General features: G+C 42.5%; 1 protein-coding gene across 2 annotated transcripts in view; it reads left to right on the plus strand.

Moving 5' to 3' along the window:
• LTBP1 (latent transforming growth factor beta binding protein 1) overlaps positions 1 to 16,560 on the plus strand; it is a gene marked incomplete at its 5' end in the record, with an annotated part of 370,057 nt that overhangs the window by 138,129 nt on the left and 215,368 nt on the right. For both annotated transcript variants that reach the window (XM_080931548.1, XM_080931549.1), the window contains one exon: positions 7,108 to 7,277. In XM_080931548.1, the coding sequence (XP_080787674.1) occupies positions 7,108 to 7,277 (170 nt within the window). The remainder of the gene's footprint in view (positions 1 to 7,107; positions 7,278 to 16,560) is intronic.

The raw sequence follows: 16,560 nt of genomic DNA on the forward strand, positions 1-16,560 counted from the left end.
ACCAGCACCACCATCCTCACCACTACCACTACCAATAGCAGCAGACCCAGGCAGGTGGTGCACACTTTTGATTCTAGCACCTAGGAGGCGGGGGCAGGTTTTTATTTTCTAATTTGTCTCTTTCACTGAACTGAAGTCTCCCATAAGAATTTTTGCTGAATCATTCCTGCATTTATGTTGTTGGTGTAGTCAGTAGCCTCTGGCTTTCTCTGTGTTTCTTTGGTTCATGTTATTTCATGATGTTTTTGATGTCTGTTTTTTCCGGATGGCGTCAGTTCTGGTGTATCTGGGACAACCAGCATGTTTAATACTGTCCTTCACATCAGTGACAGCCTCTGGCTTCTTTCCTGTTTGGGTCCAGTAGGTGATTCTGCATGAACGAGGTCACAGACTGTGGATCTTTTCTCACTTTCCTTGTGTCTCTAGTCAGGGGCACCCCCTCAGTGGTTCGCACTGCCCCTGACACTCCTGTGAGTACTCTCGGGGAAAGCTGGTCCCTCAGACCATTGCTGACATTTTCTCTTTGTTCTAGTATCTTCTCCAGAAGTAGCAATCACTCACACTTGCTGGAAACCTGTAGGCGGCAGGGCCCCCATGATGACTTGAATTCTGTAGTCAGACACCGGCCTGAGGGACCTGAACTGAATTCCTGTACCTTCGCCCTCCATCACTATCCTTTTTTGGTCTTTACTCCCAGCTGCTTAGAAATTCCACGATGCTCTCCGTAAGTGAAAGGGTCAGACAGCATCACGGGGACCTTTTGTGGGAAACATTTTATGGCTGGCTGGGGGTTCCCTTGTGTGAGGCCCAGACTCCTTGTCTGAAGTGGAAACTGCATCTTTTGCCAGATCCTCCCACCCTGTCACCAGTCAAATAATGGATTTAGTTAGAAATACGGAAAAGTTTACTTAATCCCTGCACCAAAAATTGCCACTAGGAAGGCAGCAGTGTAAACAGTGTGTGACTAATCCTTTCTTCTGAAGAGAGCAGTTCTATGCAATTGTTTGCCCCATGTTTACAAAGACACAGAGGTTTCCATAGATGCAGATCTCTGAGCAGCCGGCTATCCCCCACCCCCAGTCTCCTTCTCCCTTCTGCTCCTTTTCTTTCCTACTGGCATTCCCTCCATTCTGACCCAGTTCTGGTACTGCTGCCATACTGTCTGTGTGGCCAGTGACCTGCTACCAAACCCAAGGGCCTTTGCTAATTCTGTGTCATCCGCTTCTTTGCAACAATTTGTAAATAGTCCTTTCTTCCTTTCTTTTTGAAACCTTCACCTGCTCAACATTTTTAAACCTATACTGCTTGGTTTTTAGTCTCTTCTGATCCTTTATCTGTTCTCTATATGTCCTATCTATCTGTCCATTGACCTATCCATCCATCCACCCATCTACCCATCTCTATCTCTACTCTATCTGTCTGTCTGTCTGTCTGTCTGTCTGTCTATCTATCTATCTATCTGTCTATCTATCTATCATCATTTAAATGAATTGATTTATTCTGAGTTCCATAAACAATCATTCTCAAGTTTACTACAAAACCAAGAGAATGGAGATGTGGCTCAGTTGGTAGAGTGCATGAATACCATGCATGAGGCCCTGGGTTTGAATCCCAGCACTGCAAAAGCTGTGTTTTTTAACATTCTTGTAAATTCAGCAGGTATGGGGTAGAAGAATGTGAAACTAGATAGGTCATGGACCCTATAGAAGGAGCTGTTTTCTTAAATGTGAGTCTTGTACTCTTTCAGAGTACACGAAGATGTCCACCATCCTAAATTGTATGCCAGAGAGCAGAAAAGTTAGATTGCCAACCAAATGTGATTCGCCCTCCTCAACACTGTGACTGGGTCTCACATAGTGAAGGTTGTCCTTGAACTCATTATATCACAGAGGATGACCCTGAACTTATAGTCTTTCTGCTCACTCCTCCTATCTGCTGGACTAGATGGGCATATGCTACTGCAGTCAACATAGTGCTGCTGGGATATGGGATGAGGCCAGAGGAAATCCAAGCACTGAAGAGAGAAGTTGACACAAAGTCCCACCTCTAAACAAGAAGCTACTGATGCCAGTGGGAAAAGGAAAAATCAGTTTTCTCCATGGAATGTCGCTGGGCATGTCAACCACACAACCACACTCTCAAGAAAGGTTTTTTATCCAGAAGTAGCTGGACAACACAAAGCAGACTATATGTTTTTCTTTTTTACCACTGTTTTGTTTTGGGTATTTATTTTAATATTATTTGTTGTTCTGACTTTGATTTTTGATTTTTTTTCTGAGAGAGAATGAAGATGACATTGGGTAGGTAGGCAGGTAGGGAGATTCTGGGCAGGAAAAGAATGTGATCCAAATGTATTGCCTGGAAACAAAATTTCAGTTAAAAAAAGAGAGAAAAAAGAAAACAACCTTAATTGTGAAATAATTTGGGTTTACAAAGTAAGCTGCCAAAACTTTCTACTTAATGACATGACATTTAAGAAAGATTATTGGTTGTATGTAACCTGTATGGGCTATGATATTAATCTCAGCACTTGGGAGACAGAGATTGATGGATCTCTGTGAGTTCCAGGCCAGCCAGAGCTATGTAGAGAGACCCTATCTCAAACAAACCAAAAAAAGATTAATTTTAATATAAATCCATATTCTCATAGGATATCTACACAATTAAATATGCCTATAGATATTCTAGGACTGTTTGATTCCATGACTTTAAATCAAATAATAAAAATTCTTTTGATATTTATTGTAGTATATGTGTGCACGTGAATGCCACCACGTGGGTGTGGAGATCAAAGGACAACCTGCAGAAGTTGGTTTTCTCTCTCTTCACCTGAGAACTAAGCTTAGCTCATCAGGTGTGGCCTCAGAACCTTTCTTGGCTCATTCTCTCTCTGGTTACCTTTTTAATTTTTTCTTTTTTAACAGTTTTGCTTTTTGAGGATGCTTACTCCCTGGAACATCACTTGGAGACTTTTCTAAACTGCCTTATAGACATCTACCGTATGTATCTGTCTGTGAGACCAAAGTAGACTTCTTTTCCACAGACCTGCCCCTCCTCCTAGTAGCTTTAGTTCAGCATACCTCTTTGTGCATACTTCTCTCTTTAGGGATACTCTTTCAGGTAACATCTTTACAGATTCAAGCTTTCAGGAACCTCTTTTGCTTTGGTCCCTGCCTCTTGTTGGTAGTTGCCTTCATGTGGTCTCTTCTCTATGGGTTTACTGCTAATGTCACCTAACTGCTAAGACTTTTACAGTGGGTGAAGATTTTGCTCACCTCACCCTTGTCCCCCCCCAAAGCTGCTGTTTTGTATGTATTGGCTTCCTGTCTCTATGGATACAAATGGCACACTTCAGCCTTGATTTGATGTTCTTCTATCAGTGTCTTCTGTCAAAGTCATGCTCATCAATGCCATCTCATGGGCCTCCATTGGGAAAGATGGGGACCTCTGCTTTCATTCTCCATCTTTCAGAGTTGTCCATCTTCCTATAGCCAATTCTGGACTTTTATATCACCTGAATTGGTGGTGCAACATTGGAGCCTCTAATAGTTTTGTAGTGTTTTGAAATTGCTTATTTGTAATACTTGTCTGTGGATGACCACTCTGCACTGAGCCTTGTGAGGCGTTTATTTTCTTCCTTCTCTCTGTGCCTCTTGAAGGTCAATGCTCCTGATACCAATTTGAATGGCTTCTCTTCTCTTCTCCTTCATATTTTCTTCCTCTGTGCCTGAAGTCCCACAGGGATCCCTGACCAATGAATGTCCTTATGCCTCAGGTTATGTTCCACGAACTGTCACCAATGAAATAGCCCAGGACTTCTTAAAAGCTACATCAGAGAGGGGAAAAGGTTAGGATATCCTTTACAAGGGTGATAGCTCTTGCTTGTGTCATCAGTTTTGCCTGTATTTTGTTGAGGAAGAAGTAATGGTCAGTATTTCTACTATACCTTGACTATCTTACAAATATGTTTTAATGCATCTTAATGTTTATTAGTAGGTAATAGAAAATATTATAGCTGAATGGGACAGGTGTTAATGGAAAGGAATGGATGAACTGGAATGGAAGCTGGAACAGAGGTTCCCAAGGGCTCCAGGAATGCCAATTCTTTTTGTTTGGATGGGTGTACAAGATTAAGGCATTGTCTTGTGGAATGGATAGAACACAGCGATCCTCTAATGGATGAATACTGGAGTTGGGGGTTTCAGAGTGTCAAATATTTGAAGCTGCCAATGTGGCTGCATTTTAAAATTCATAATTTCTCCCTTACCTATAATTGTGAAAGAGAATAGATGGAAGGAGATCAGTGGGTGTGCCTGCTTTTATTTTGAACCAGAATTTCTGATTTCGATTCTTTTAAATTTTTTCTTCAAAAATTTGTACCTTGTTTCTTGAAAATTGCATTTACAATGATGTGATTAAACCTGATGTTCCTTCCTCATGGCTAAGCTTCCTATAATCCTGGAAATGGGAGAAGAATAAATTTAAATAATTAAAAACCAACTAATTTTTTTCCTTTTATCTGAGGTGGTTGGGTGAAACAAAGGAAAAGCAGAATCATGACAGGGGATGTGTATTAGGAAGGCCAAGAGGGGCTGCAGTGGAACTGCCAGTGAATCTGCTGGAGGAAAAGTTGGACTCAGATCCTGAGATAGCAAGAGCAGCTGTTATCACTCAGAAGTGTCTGTGGACTGAGTGATGGGGCAGTTTCCCCTGCTTGACCCAGACAGTGTCTGCTCTTATTCTCCCTATTTTCTTGATGGGGCTGTGATGAGTTCATGTGACAGTTACTGACTGCAGAATCTACATGTTGAAAGCAGTTGGAGGCAGACAAGATAGAGGAATGGGACAACTGGTATACCTAGTTGCAGATTTGAAGTGTGATGTGACTGGGCCTACTAGCACCAAAATCTGGACTGTCTTAAGTTGGGAATGTATGAGAGTTGTCTTCAAGTTCTAGTACATTCTTCTCTCTTTCCTTTGATTTTTAACTGTTATGTGGAGGGGAAGAAACCCATGTACATACACCTGCCGCACATCTCTTGCCACAATTGCTTTTCCAGTTTAGAGGAAAGTATTGTTCACCTGGAAGGCAGACCCTCTAAGACTTATCTTTCTGGAGATGACCAGGGCAGGAGTGAATAGTGGCCAACTAGGTTTCCTGGAATGCTGGGTCCTTTTGTTCCAAACAGGAGCTAGTTCTGTGTTTCTGTGCAGAGCAGCAGAATGGCTTAGAAAGAAAGAGGGTCACTTTCAAGATGGGGAGGGGGCTGATATAAATGAGTTGACCACCACATTTGTCCAGCTGTTTTCCACCCCAGCAAGCATACTTAAAGTTCAAAAGAGCACTTATGTCATCAAAATAGAAGAGTTTGCAGTGTTAACCTTTAGGCTTTTAGTACTACAGTCGTTAGTCTGGTGTCTAAGGAAGTGCCCCATGTGGTACCACAACTGGGAAGATCCAGACCCAAGATGGGAGTTTTAGACATTTTGAGGCCACAGGGTTTTTAGTGATGAGTGCCAAGGTATCAGCAGCCTCAGTTCAGGCACTTCTGGTCCATAATCTCCTCAGAGCACTTTGTTTTACTTCACTATTCGACAGGAATAAATTTGAGTAAACTTATTTGAAATTCCTTGACTATTTTTGATGAAGGCATCTAATGGTGGTGCTCGGACACGATGACTTGTCTTTTTGTACTATATGTTATTTCTTTTACTATTTGTATAGTCCCTTTAGGGGCCCATCTTTTGAGTCAGAACACACTGGCAATCAGGTACCATTTCAAAGGCTGTTTGCCATTGGTGGTGGTATGCAGTAATCTAATAATTTCACTTGTAATTTCTCATGTTCTAAAATGAGTGGGGCACTGGAGAGATGCTTCTTTTAGCTACAAACTTGCCATGCAAACATATGGTGTGTAATTTGATTCTCAGTGGCTATGGAAGAGGCAAATGTGGCAGCATCGGCCAGTAATCCCAGCACCTAGAAGGTAGAGACCGCTGGATCCTGGAGTGTTCAGTAGCCAGCCTTGCTGAATTGATGAGTTTCAGGGTCAGTTAGGTACAAATAGACTGAAGAAGACATTGGCTTTCTACTTCTGGCATACATGCATACATACATACACACACACATATACGGTATACTATATAAATGCACACACAGTTACATGCATATACTGTACACTACATAAGCACACAAGGATAAATACATATATACTATATGCTACATAAACACACACATGTACACAGATATATACATATACTGTGTACTACATAAACACACACATGTACACAGATATATACATATATTGTACACTACATAAACCCACACATGGATACATACATATGCTATATACTACATAAGCACACACATCCACATGTACACATACATATACTATATGCTACATAAGTAAATAAAATGAGTCCGTGTTATCATTTGTATGTACATTAAATCAGCATCTTACCACACAGCCCAGGCTTCCCTCAAACTCCAGATGTCCTAGATTCTGTTTCCCAAATGTTGGTATTAAAGCATGGACCACCATGACCAGCTTATTTTATTTTTTCCCCTTTGCCTTATGTGTTAAGATTTTTTAATGAGCTTTTTCCCCCCGTCTTGGCCTTGTGAGGTAGAGATCCTCTAATATAGAATGTGAAATGAAGGCTCCAAGATCCAGATGTGCTACCCACTAGAATTAGGTAGTTTGGAAAGTCCTGCTGTCACACACTGGCTCTCATTGCTCATAATTGATTCCTTGCTTTGTTCTTGTTTGTTTGTATGAACACCTAAGTCATGTTTGGGTCTTTGTCTTTTCCTGAGAAATGGATGCTTCATGTTTTGCATGAAGCCTAAGATAGCTATGCTCTGAAGTCTTTGATGAAACCCACATGTGATAACCATTTCTTACCATGCATTTTGACTCAACAGATGAGTCCCCTTCATGCTGGATGTTTCTACCTGTAAACCAGTGGTTCTTTCCTTGTGTGCCTCATATGGTGAGACAAACGAGTCGTGTGTGGTTCTGAAGTTTAATTTTTTTTTGTCTTCTCCTTATGTTGACATTAAAAATCCCATGTTTATTTTCTTACACTCTCTTTGTTTCTTCCCAGAGTGGCACCCCTGTCTTCCCAAAATGTGATGATTCGGCATGGCCAGACCCAAGAATACGTGCTCAAGCCCAAGTACTTCCCAGCCCCGAAGGTGATCTCTGGAGAGCAGTCCACAGAAGGCTCTTTCTCTTTAAGATATGGGCAGGAGCAAGGCACGGTACCCTTTCAGGGTGAGTACCTTTTCAGACAGCCATTTTTCTGTGTTACAGACTCACAGTTTGGAAACATTTTCTTTGGTTTAGATGGTTGTAATGTGTCACAGTAGATAAAATTCAAGAGTCATTAAAACACCTTCTTTGGTTCCTAAAACAACCAGACAGCAGATTTTTAGCATGGTTTCCTTATTCGGAGGAAAGACATTTTTCCAGGACTTTGGAAATAAATCTGGAGTGACTTGCGTGAGATTCTGTTTCTGCAGGATTTCTTCTTCTGGGAGACGTGTTCCCTCTAATTTTAGGTACAGCTGCATGTCTGACATGTTTGTATTGATAAAATGTTTTCTTTAGTTAAGCTGCCAAGATCCATTCCTCGTGAACAGCCTGATTTGTTCGGTATTACACTCTGAGGTTCCACTGTGGTAGCTATTTTTATGCTGAAAGGTCTACCTAGTTTTCAGTCTACCTAGCAGATGGCAAGGAAGACTTGACTGGATTTGTAAAGGACTATTGTATCTGGGGCCAGCCTGGTTGGTATCTCCCTGTGTGAGAAGTGCAAGGACACAAGCCCTGGCTGGAAGGGCAGGGAATGTGATGATTTGTGGTTTAGGTATTACAGAGTGTCTGCTGGCAGAATCCTCGCAGAATGTGCTGGAGCGAGGCACAGACCATTCAGAGGCGAGAACTAGGCTCACCCTCTCCTTCCAGCAGCTTCCTGCTTTAGTCCAAGTTGATGGATCGCCTTCACCATAACTGATCAAGAAGTGTGCCAGGCATGAGGTGGAAAAGGACTCTCTGTTGCTAGCAGGAATACTGCAAATAACCCAGAGAGAGTTTTGCTGCTGTCTAACACCGAAGTTGAAATCTGCCACAGATTTGATGCTCTGCTGCTGGCCCCCACCTCCCACTTTCTGTTGTGACCCTCTGGTGACTGACACTTGCTTTATTACAATAGACAATTCAGTGGCAGATTTGTTTGTCTATACTTCATGTTTTGAGATATTCTGTGGCTGGTGGCCGGCTCAGAGCCCTAGCTTGGTGTGGCTTTATTGGGATGGTAACGAAAGCAAAGCAGGACCTTAGGGAATGGTATGGAAACCACTGGAATCATATCCTTGTCAGACAAGACAGTTCCTTGTTAGTTGCAAAAGGAAGCTGTAATCACCATCCTCCTTCATGCCCTTTGAGGTCTGGGGGAGGTTTCCTTCTGTGGGAATATCTCCCAAGTGTACCTTGGTACCCTCATCCTGATTTTAATAATGAACAAAGGGAAGTGCTTATTGTTATTAGCTTTGAGGTTTGAAAGTGATAAGAAGGGGATTTTTGAAACTTTATGTTCCTCTTAATAGAGGAAGAAAATTCCTAGCTAGAAGAGAAGTCAAGAAAAGATGGCTTGATGGTCACTGGGAAGAAGATGGGATATGGTACTCTTAGTTACTGATGACTTATTATTCAAATGAAATTTTCTCCCTTCCCCCCACCCCTCTTTCTCTCTCTCCATATTGTCTCTATCTTCAAGAATTAAACTAAACCCTTGCATTAGTTGTCTTCTGGAAAATTAGATGATTTTTTTTAAAGTCCCTTGCCTCTTGTATGCATTTTCAATGTACTGCGGGGCTAGTGAAAGCTTGTAGACTACCACATGACCTCAGTGATGGTGTGCTCGTCTGAAACCCTGAAAAAGATGGAACTGGATCAAAAAAAGGCTTAGGACAGACTGAAACATTAGTCATATCTGAAAGGCAGAAAGGGGAATGTAGCTATTTTTACTATTGCTAACATTATATTGAGAGCTAGAGGTCGAGTTGGAAAGTCCTGAAAACAAGTAATTTTACAGGCCTGGGAAGGATACAGAAATAGCACATGAGGGAAAAGGGTGAAAGGAAGACTACATGGGGAAAGGAGTAGAGGTATGAGGGACCTGTCTGCTTCCTTACACCCCACTCTGTCAGGAGGAAACTCAGTGTGGGACTGAACAGAGGGAGGTTAGAGCAGTGGACAGCCCAGGACAGTAGAACCCATCATTACCCTCATTCTCAGCTTCCTAGGAGAGACCAGATCCAAACAAATCAACTAGTCAGTGAAAGAGAAGCAGATAATTCTGACTTCAGATAGACAGAGGAGACCAAGCCACTAGGACGTGCTTTGTCTTGTGTGCCTCCCCAAGCATGTTGCCATGACTTTGGGGCAAGCTACTAGGACTAGTGAAACATGAGGTCAGTAAAAGAGCTCATGTTGTTTTCTCCATTGGAAAGAGGGGTTGAGGTTAGTGGGCAATAGAAAGGTATAACATAAAAGCAGAAAGGACATTACTAGGGTTTGAAGGACACAGAGGGGGAAGGTCTGGGGAGGAGAATCAATTGCTTGTAAAAATATAAGGAAAACAAATATGTTATATGATAGTTAAAATAGATATATACATACACGTACATAAATACATAGGTTACCAGATTGACAGATACACAGATAGGTAGACTGCTAGACACACACACACCACACACACACACACATACACACACACACACACACACACACACACACACACAGATACATCGATATGGCTGAAAAAGGAAGTGTGTTAACATAATTTGTTATGGTTAGTTGGGTCAAAATTGGTATCTTACAAACAGCAATAATGGAGCATGTCTAATCCTGTTTTCTTAGCTAAATAAGCTCATAGGAAGAAGAGAAGTGACAGCACTGGTCAGAACACGAAGGTAAGGAGGATGTGGCAGTGGTGTGTGAGTGGACTCAGTATGGCTGACTGTGTGACTGTGCCAAGAATAGTACTCTTCCGGTGAAAGACTGGACAGGAAGCCATCAAGTTGTTGGTGAGGTGATCTCTCCGGGGAAGAAGCAGTGTTTTGCTGGAGTTTCCCAGAATTTCAGTAGTATAGCCCACCATCCCTGTCTACCGTGTACACATAACTTCTCATATTCTGCTTTGGTATGCCTGTCAGCCTTCTCAGCCACTGGGCAGTGGAACACCCTCCACTGGGTATTCTATGGTAACTGATTCTAGTGGTAAGTTGGATCTCCACCATATTCATCAGCCTTGAATTTAATTTTTGTGAGTAGCAGCTAAAGTATAGGCTGACAAACTTGTGCTTAAGCTCAGTCAATATTTTAGGTTTAATTGCCAAGAAGAAAACCAAAGTTGTTATAAAAATGTTTTGATACCTATTTAAAATAAGACCTTTAAAAAATGTCACAGAGTGTAGAATAGTGGGTAAGTTGTTGAAGGCTGATGGACTATCAGCCAACCCAGGTCTCAATATTCTCTTTGTGTGTGTGGAGAGAGAGAGAGAGAGAGAGAGAGAGAGAGAGAGAGAGAGAGAGAGAGAGAGAGAGAGAGAGAGAGAGAGAGAGAGAAAGAGAGAGAGATTGTGTAAATGTGTGTATTGTAGATTTTGTATGCATATTCATATGTGTTAGGGTTCACTTACCCATGTATGTACATATTGTGGTCAGAGGTAGACAATGGGTATTTTTCTTGATTAGCTTCTATTGTATGTTTTGAAATAGGGTCTGTCTCTCTGAGCCTGGAGCTCACAGATTCATCCTGGCTGGCTGGTTATCAAGCCTCTGGGTTCTGTCTCTCTCCACTTCTCAGTGATGGTATTACAGTTGACCCCACTATGCCCAACTTTCCCATGGATGATGGAAATTCACACTCAGGTCCTTTTGCTGATGTAAGACGCGCTTTACCCACCTAGCATCTCCCTAGTCTGAACCCCAGTTTCTTAAGCTACTAAACACATCTAGATTTGGAATCTGATGACTGATAATTGGGTACAGGACAGAAAACCTAAAAGCTTCCCAGGAGAAGTTCTCTCCCTGTAACTGCCCACTCATGGTCAATGCCCTTCCAACCCAGTCTCCATACCGTGGTGGTTCTTAGACATCTCTATCAAGTTTGGAGCTAGCAGAAAATCAGGAAGCACTTTGCAAAACTCTATAAAATAAGCTGAGTTTCTTTCAATGTTAATGATGTCAGGTTGAGGGTCAACTGGGAAAATAGTGAATATTAGCCCTGGGTCTTTACAGAAAACCTTCTGGTATTGTTGAAATAAGGGATCATGGTCACAGAGCTGAGCTTTGTATTAAGATATGACTTGGATTTCTCAAAAAAGCTAACAAAGTAAGTATCTAGCTAGCAATTTCAACTCCTAGTAGGATTTAAGAAACACATTCTCACAGAGATTTAAGAAACACATTCTCTCATCACAGCCCAGTATCTAATGAGAGACAATGTTCATCAGATGATGAATGCCTAAACAGGTAAGGTATTTCCATAGAATAGAATGGGGTACAGATAATGATAGAACTCGAATCGTACCGAGTGAAAGAATCCAGACACAGAAGAATCCAGACCACATTCTGTATCATTCCATGTATATGAAATATACATAATAGGCAAATCCATAAAGACAGAAAGTAGATGAGGGGTTGCTAGGGGCTAGGCAGAATGCCTGCTTAAAGGTCAGAGGGTTCTTTTAAAGTGATAGAAGGTGATCTGGAATCACTAGGCCATGGTGCTGCACAGTCTTGTGACTATGATAAAGAACAGAGAAAAGGGAAAGCAAACCCTGTGGTGTGTGAACTGTGTCTCATTAGAAATAAAAAAAAGTTATTTACAAGGATAATTGCCAAATAAGAGGTTCTAAAACACCACACCAGCTCCAAAGAGGATAGAGAAATCCACTGCTCTGGAGTCTTGGGGAAGGTGAGAGTGAGAGCCAGTCTTTATCTAGGGCCTGTCTTGGCGATGTATTAAAGAGAATGCAGTATGTAAACCAGTATTCCCTACACATGGTTTAGTACCATTGTTTTAAAGCTTTATTTTGTGTATGAGTTCTCTAATTGCAGGTGCAGCTGTATGCTGGAACAAGGCATCAGATCACATTATAGACGTTTATGAGCCATCATGTGGTTGCTGGGAATTGAACTCAGGGCTTCTGGGAGAGCATCCAATGCTCTTAACTACCGAGCCATCTCTCTAGCCCCTTGGTTTAGTAGTATTTTTAACTCAGAGAAAAATCTTAAAATGGTTGGACATTTGAAAGGTGATGTTCTAAAGGGACTCTGCCGAGATATTTAGAGTAGCATATACCCAGGAACGTGTGACTCATTCAGAGTTGTTTGGCAAAGTCCACTATAAAACGACCTTGAGGGAAGTGAGTATTCACATCAGACATACACAAGATGGAGAATGTTCTTCTGTATTGCTCCATACTTTGGGTTTTAAGGCCAGGGCTTGCTAACTTGGCTAGGTTGGCTGCCTATTGTGATTCAGGGTTCCTCCTGTCTTTTCCCACCACCCCCTGATCCAGGGCTGTGACTACAGACCTGTATTGACATTCCTGGCTTCTGCATTGGCCCAGAGGACCAGGTCTTCTCAGGCTTGTGTGGCAAGAGTTTACTGACTGAGCCATCTCCCTAGCACTGACACTGGAGTTCTCACTGCTAATTCCAGTTGTTTCTCACGGGTAGGGGCTCAGCTTTTTAAGTGGGCTGCTTGTATTCCAATATCATCTTCTAAAAGTTTATTTTGTTATATTCAAGGAAGCAGATGCCTTAAATTCCAGAAGAGTCATATGTCATGTTTTATAGATTAACTTCCCAAAGGTCTATAAACACAGATAAGTCAGACTCTTAAGAGAACTGAGGATTTCTATTCTGATGCACTGAGACAGGGAGTGGGAAGGAAAGGGAGAAACAAGGGTACCATAAACATACAGTACTGGTAAACTGGAAGAAAGAGCCCAATTTAAAAAATGTTAAATACAATGCTTTGCTTTTAACAAGCAGTCTCAGAGGAGACACCATTGTCAATCAGACTGCTTTTGGCAGAAACTGGCACCACAGGAGTGGTCTTTCCCAGGAGTCTGGGGTCTGTTTTGACCTTACTCAGTAAGTCTTTGCTCAGCCCCCACATAACATCCAGAGGTGGGCTGACTGAATCCCCTTTCCCTGATAGATAGACTAACTTCCTGGGTTTCCTGAGCCTTGCCAGGAGAAAATTATAGCATGTATGTTTTCACAGTATGCACGTTCTCACAGCATGCAAGTTCTCAGAGCATGCAAGTTCTCGCAGCATGCATGTTCTCACATGTATGTTCTCACATGTATGTTCTCACAGCATGTTTTTGTTTTCTAAGCTCTTGCATTTCCCCCATGGTCTGATAATCACATTGTGTAGCCCAGGACTTGAGACTTCGACTTGGATTTTTTTGGGCATGTGAGATATCTTTAAACTTTAGGTGGCATGGTGGTTGAATATGTATCTGGCTGTATCAGGCTTGTGTTCATACATGTCAGAAAATGTGACAGAACATGAACGCATGCCAGGGTGTGCTGATAAGTAGCAATTGCCTCTCCTCTAGAAAAGACAAGTCCATGTATCTGGAGTGAAGACATCCCATGATTGTAGATTGATTGGTACAACAAAGAGGCAACCAGGGATGTCTGGGTGTTTTCGGATGTTGAGTTGATGGAGAGAGAGAGGACACACAAGTGTACACACACATACACACACAGACATACACACACACACACACACATACACAAACACACACACACACACATGAGAGGGAGAAGAGAGAGAGAGAGAGAGACAGAGACAGAGACAAGAGAAAATGTTTGTACAGACCACTAGAGGATACAGCCCAGATCTGACCACTGGGAGACAGGTAGCATTTAGCACAGACTAGTATTCTTGTGCCAGACAAGAAGGTGTGCAAGAGCACTGAGTGGAGGCCCTAATGCTCATGACTACCTACAGAATGCTCATGAAGTCTGTCCATGGTATAGCTGAGAGGGTCAGTGATGGCATGGAAGGCGCCTCCCAGCATGGAAGCATCCACCTCGGCCTGACTATCCTCTCCTAAGGGAGGGAAGAAGCTCAGGGATAACTAGGTAAAGGCAGACACTGAGATAGCTGATTTAGATGAGAAGAATTATAGTCCGATTCTTGTATAAGAGGTGGATTGCAATGTAGAACCTGTCAGCATGTTGGGATGCTGGTATGTTTGCCCCTGAGAGATATCATGCCCTTAATTCAGAAGGGACAGAAAGAAAAGCAGCTCAGGGGAGACCTAGTGTCCTGGAATGTACACTGCACAAAGATGGACAGCTACTGACAGATGGGATGAGGGCCTTTTAGGACAGATTTCCAAATGAGCCAAGTGTGAACATGGACAAAGAGATGTCCAGGGATGCAGTTGAATCCTGCCATAAATGGAGACTGCCATCAGTGAATGTGGAAGTACGTACGTCTGTGTTTGGCTCCACAATGATTCCCTGGGCACTCCATGGCAATGGAATTTGGACCAGCCAGCTTTCCAAGAGGCTGATAAAAAACCACTACCCGCAACAGCCACAGATGAATAAGCACTCAGGACTAAAATATGAGAACAGGCTGTTTTAAAGAGGGGATAATGGAAAAACTTCATGCACAATCAGATTCCTAAAGCTGTTTGTCCACCTGCATACAATATTGTAATTCCCACCTGTAATGCAATGTGGATACAGAAAAACCACCTTCCCCTTCATGATGCCTCGGAGAAGCTGCTTTAATGGGGGCGACAGTGAAATGTTTTATGTGTATAGACTGACGTGTGTAAGTAAACAAGGCTTGGTCAAGTCAATCGCAGAGATTCAGGTTTGATAGAGGATGAGGTGTTTTGTATTTGCTTGTGCCATCTTACCCTTGATGGAGAAGCAGAGGGCGTGTCAGACTTACACAAGATGGGTTTGATCCCATCTTTGTCCAGGAAGGTATGTGAACAGGAATGTTCTCTGTCTCCAGATCACCACACAGAGTGAAAGATAGGTGGGAGAGGGTAGACATGGGTGAATTGTCAACGTTTCCCAGAAGCTTATCCAGCAGTGCATAAACAGTGACGGGGCAAAGCCGTCTAGAGGGAAGGATTATGTAGTTTAAATTCCTCCACAGACAGTCTCCAGTGCCAGAGACAACTTTTCGTTCCACAGGCCCAAACTTTCATAATAATGCTCACATTCAAAGCTATTTCTGGATGTTGAGCCTAATTTTAAGGTACTGAAAAGAAAAATCAATACTTAGTATGGCTCCAGAATGTTCTAGAATTAAACTGTGACTTAAAAAGAAATTCTCCCTAGGGGAAAAATAACACAAGTGAATTTACAGTTTGCAACAGGGAAACAGGATAGCATCATTTTGGGAAGAGAAAACCTATATTTAAATAGAGATGCTGCCGTAGTTTGGTTTTTATTGCTGTGAAGAAGCACCATAACCATGGCAACACTTAGAAAAGGATACATTTTGATGGGGATGGCTTACAGTTCAGACATTTAGTCTGTCATCACCATGGCTGCGTCCAGGCAGACATGGTGCTGGAGAGAGAGCTAGAATTTCTACATCTTGATCCACAGGCAGCAGAAGGGGACAGTATCTCACTAGCAAGACTTGAGGATATGTGAGACCTCAAAGCCTGCCTCCAAGGTGCCTCCTTCAACAAGGCTACACCTATTCCAACAAGGCCGCACCCTATGGGTCAAGCAAGCATCAACCACATGAGTTTATGGGGTCCATACCTATTCAAACCAGCACGGATGGTGACTCTTCTGGCGTTGGATATCTTTGACAGAATCCAAAGACTTTCCTTGGCTTACCCTCTGAAGGGGAAAATTAGTAGCAGCACCTGATAGAGTTGAAGGCAGTTTGGGTTCAGAACAGATTGGACTCTGGTGATGTGGCTCAGGAGATACTTCTCATGGGAATCACGAGGCACACTTGTCTTCTCAGAGTTTTTCCTTGAGGTAGGATTCCCCTTAAGTTGCAGATGACTGCCTGGCTGTAAGGAGGTCCCCACCTTAAGATAAGGATCAGCACCTCTCACTTGTGTGAGTTGCACATGTTTTTGGGAATACACTCCTGCATACGAGTACATATGTACATGCGTGTGGAGGTCAGGGATTGATGCTATGTGTCTTCTTCAGTTGCTCTTTACTTTATGTTTTAATAGAGTCTCTCATGGATTCTGGAGCTCAGCACTTAAGCTAGGTTGGCTGGCCAGTGAGCTCAGGGAAACTGTTCATCTCTACAGTCCTCAGCGCTGGGCTTACAGGTGCATGCTACATTGCCTGGCCTTTGGGTGGGTACTGGAGTGTAGGACTCAGGCCCTTATGCTTGCATGCCTTTACTGAGTTAGCCATTTCTCCAGCATCTTGCATAGTTTTATATCATGTTTTTTTTTTTTTTTTCCAGAGGGGGCCAATACTTGGGATTGAATTCAATGCTTTTCACAGGCTAGAC

Source organism: Micromys minutus (assembly GCF_963924665.1).
Source record: "Micromys minutus genome assembly, chromosome: 1".
Taxonomy (NCBI): Eukaryota; Metazoa; Chordata; class Mammalia; order Rodentia; family Muridae; genus Micromys; species Micromys minutus.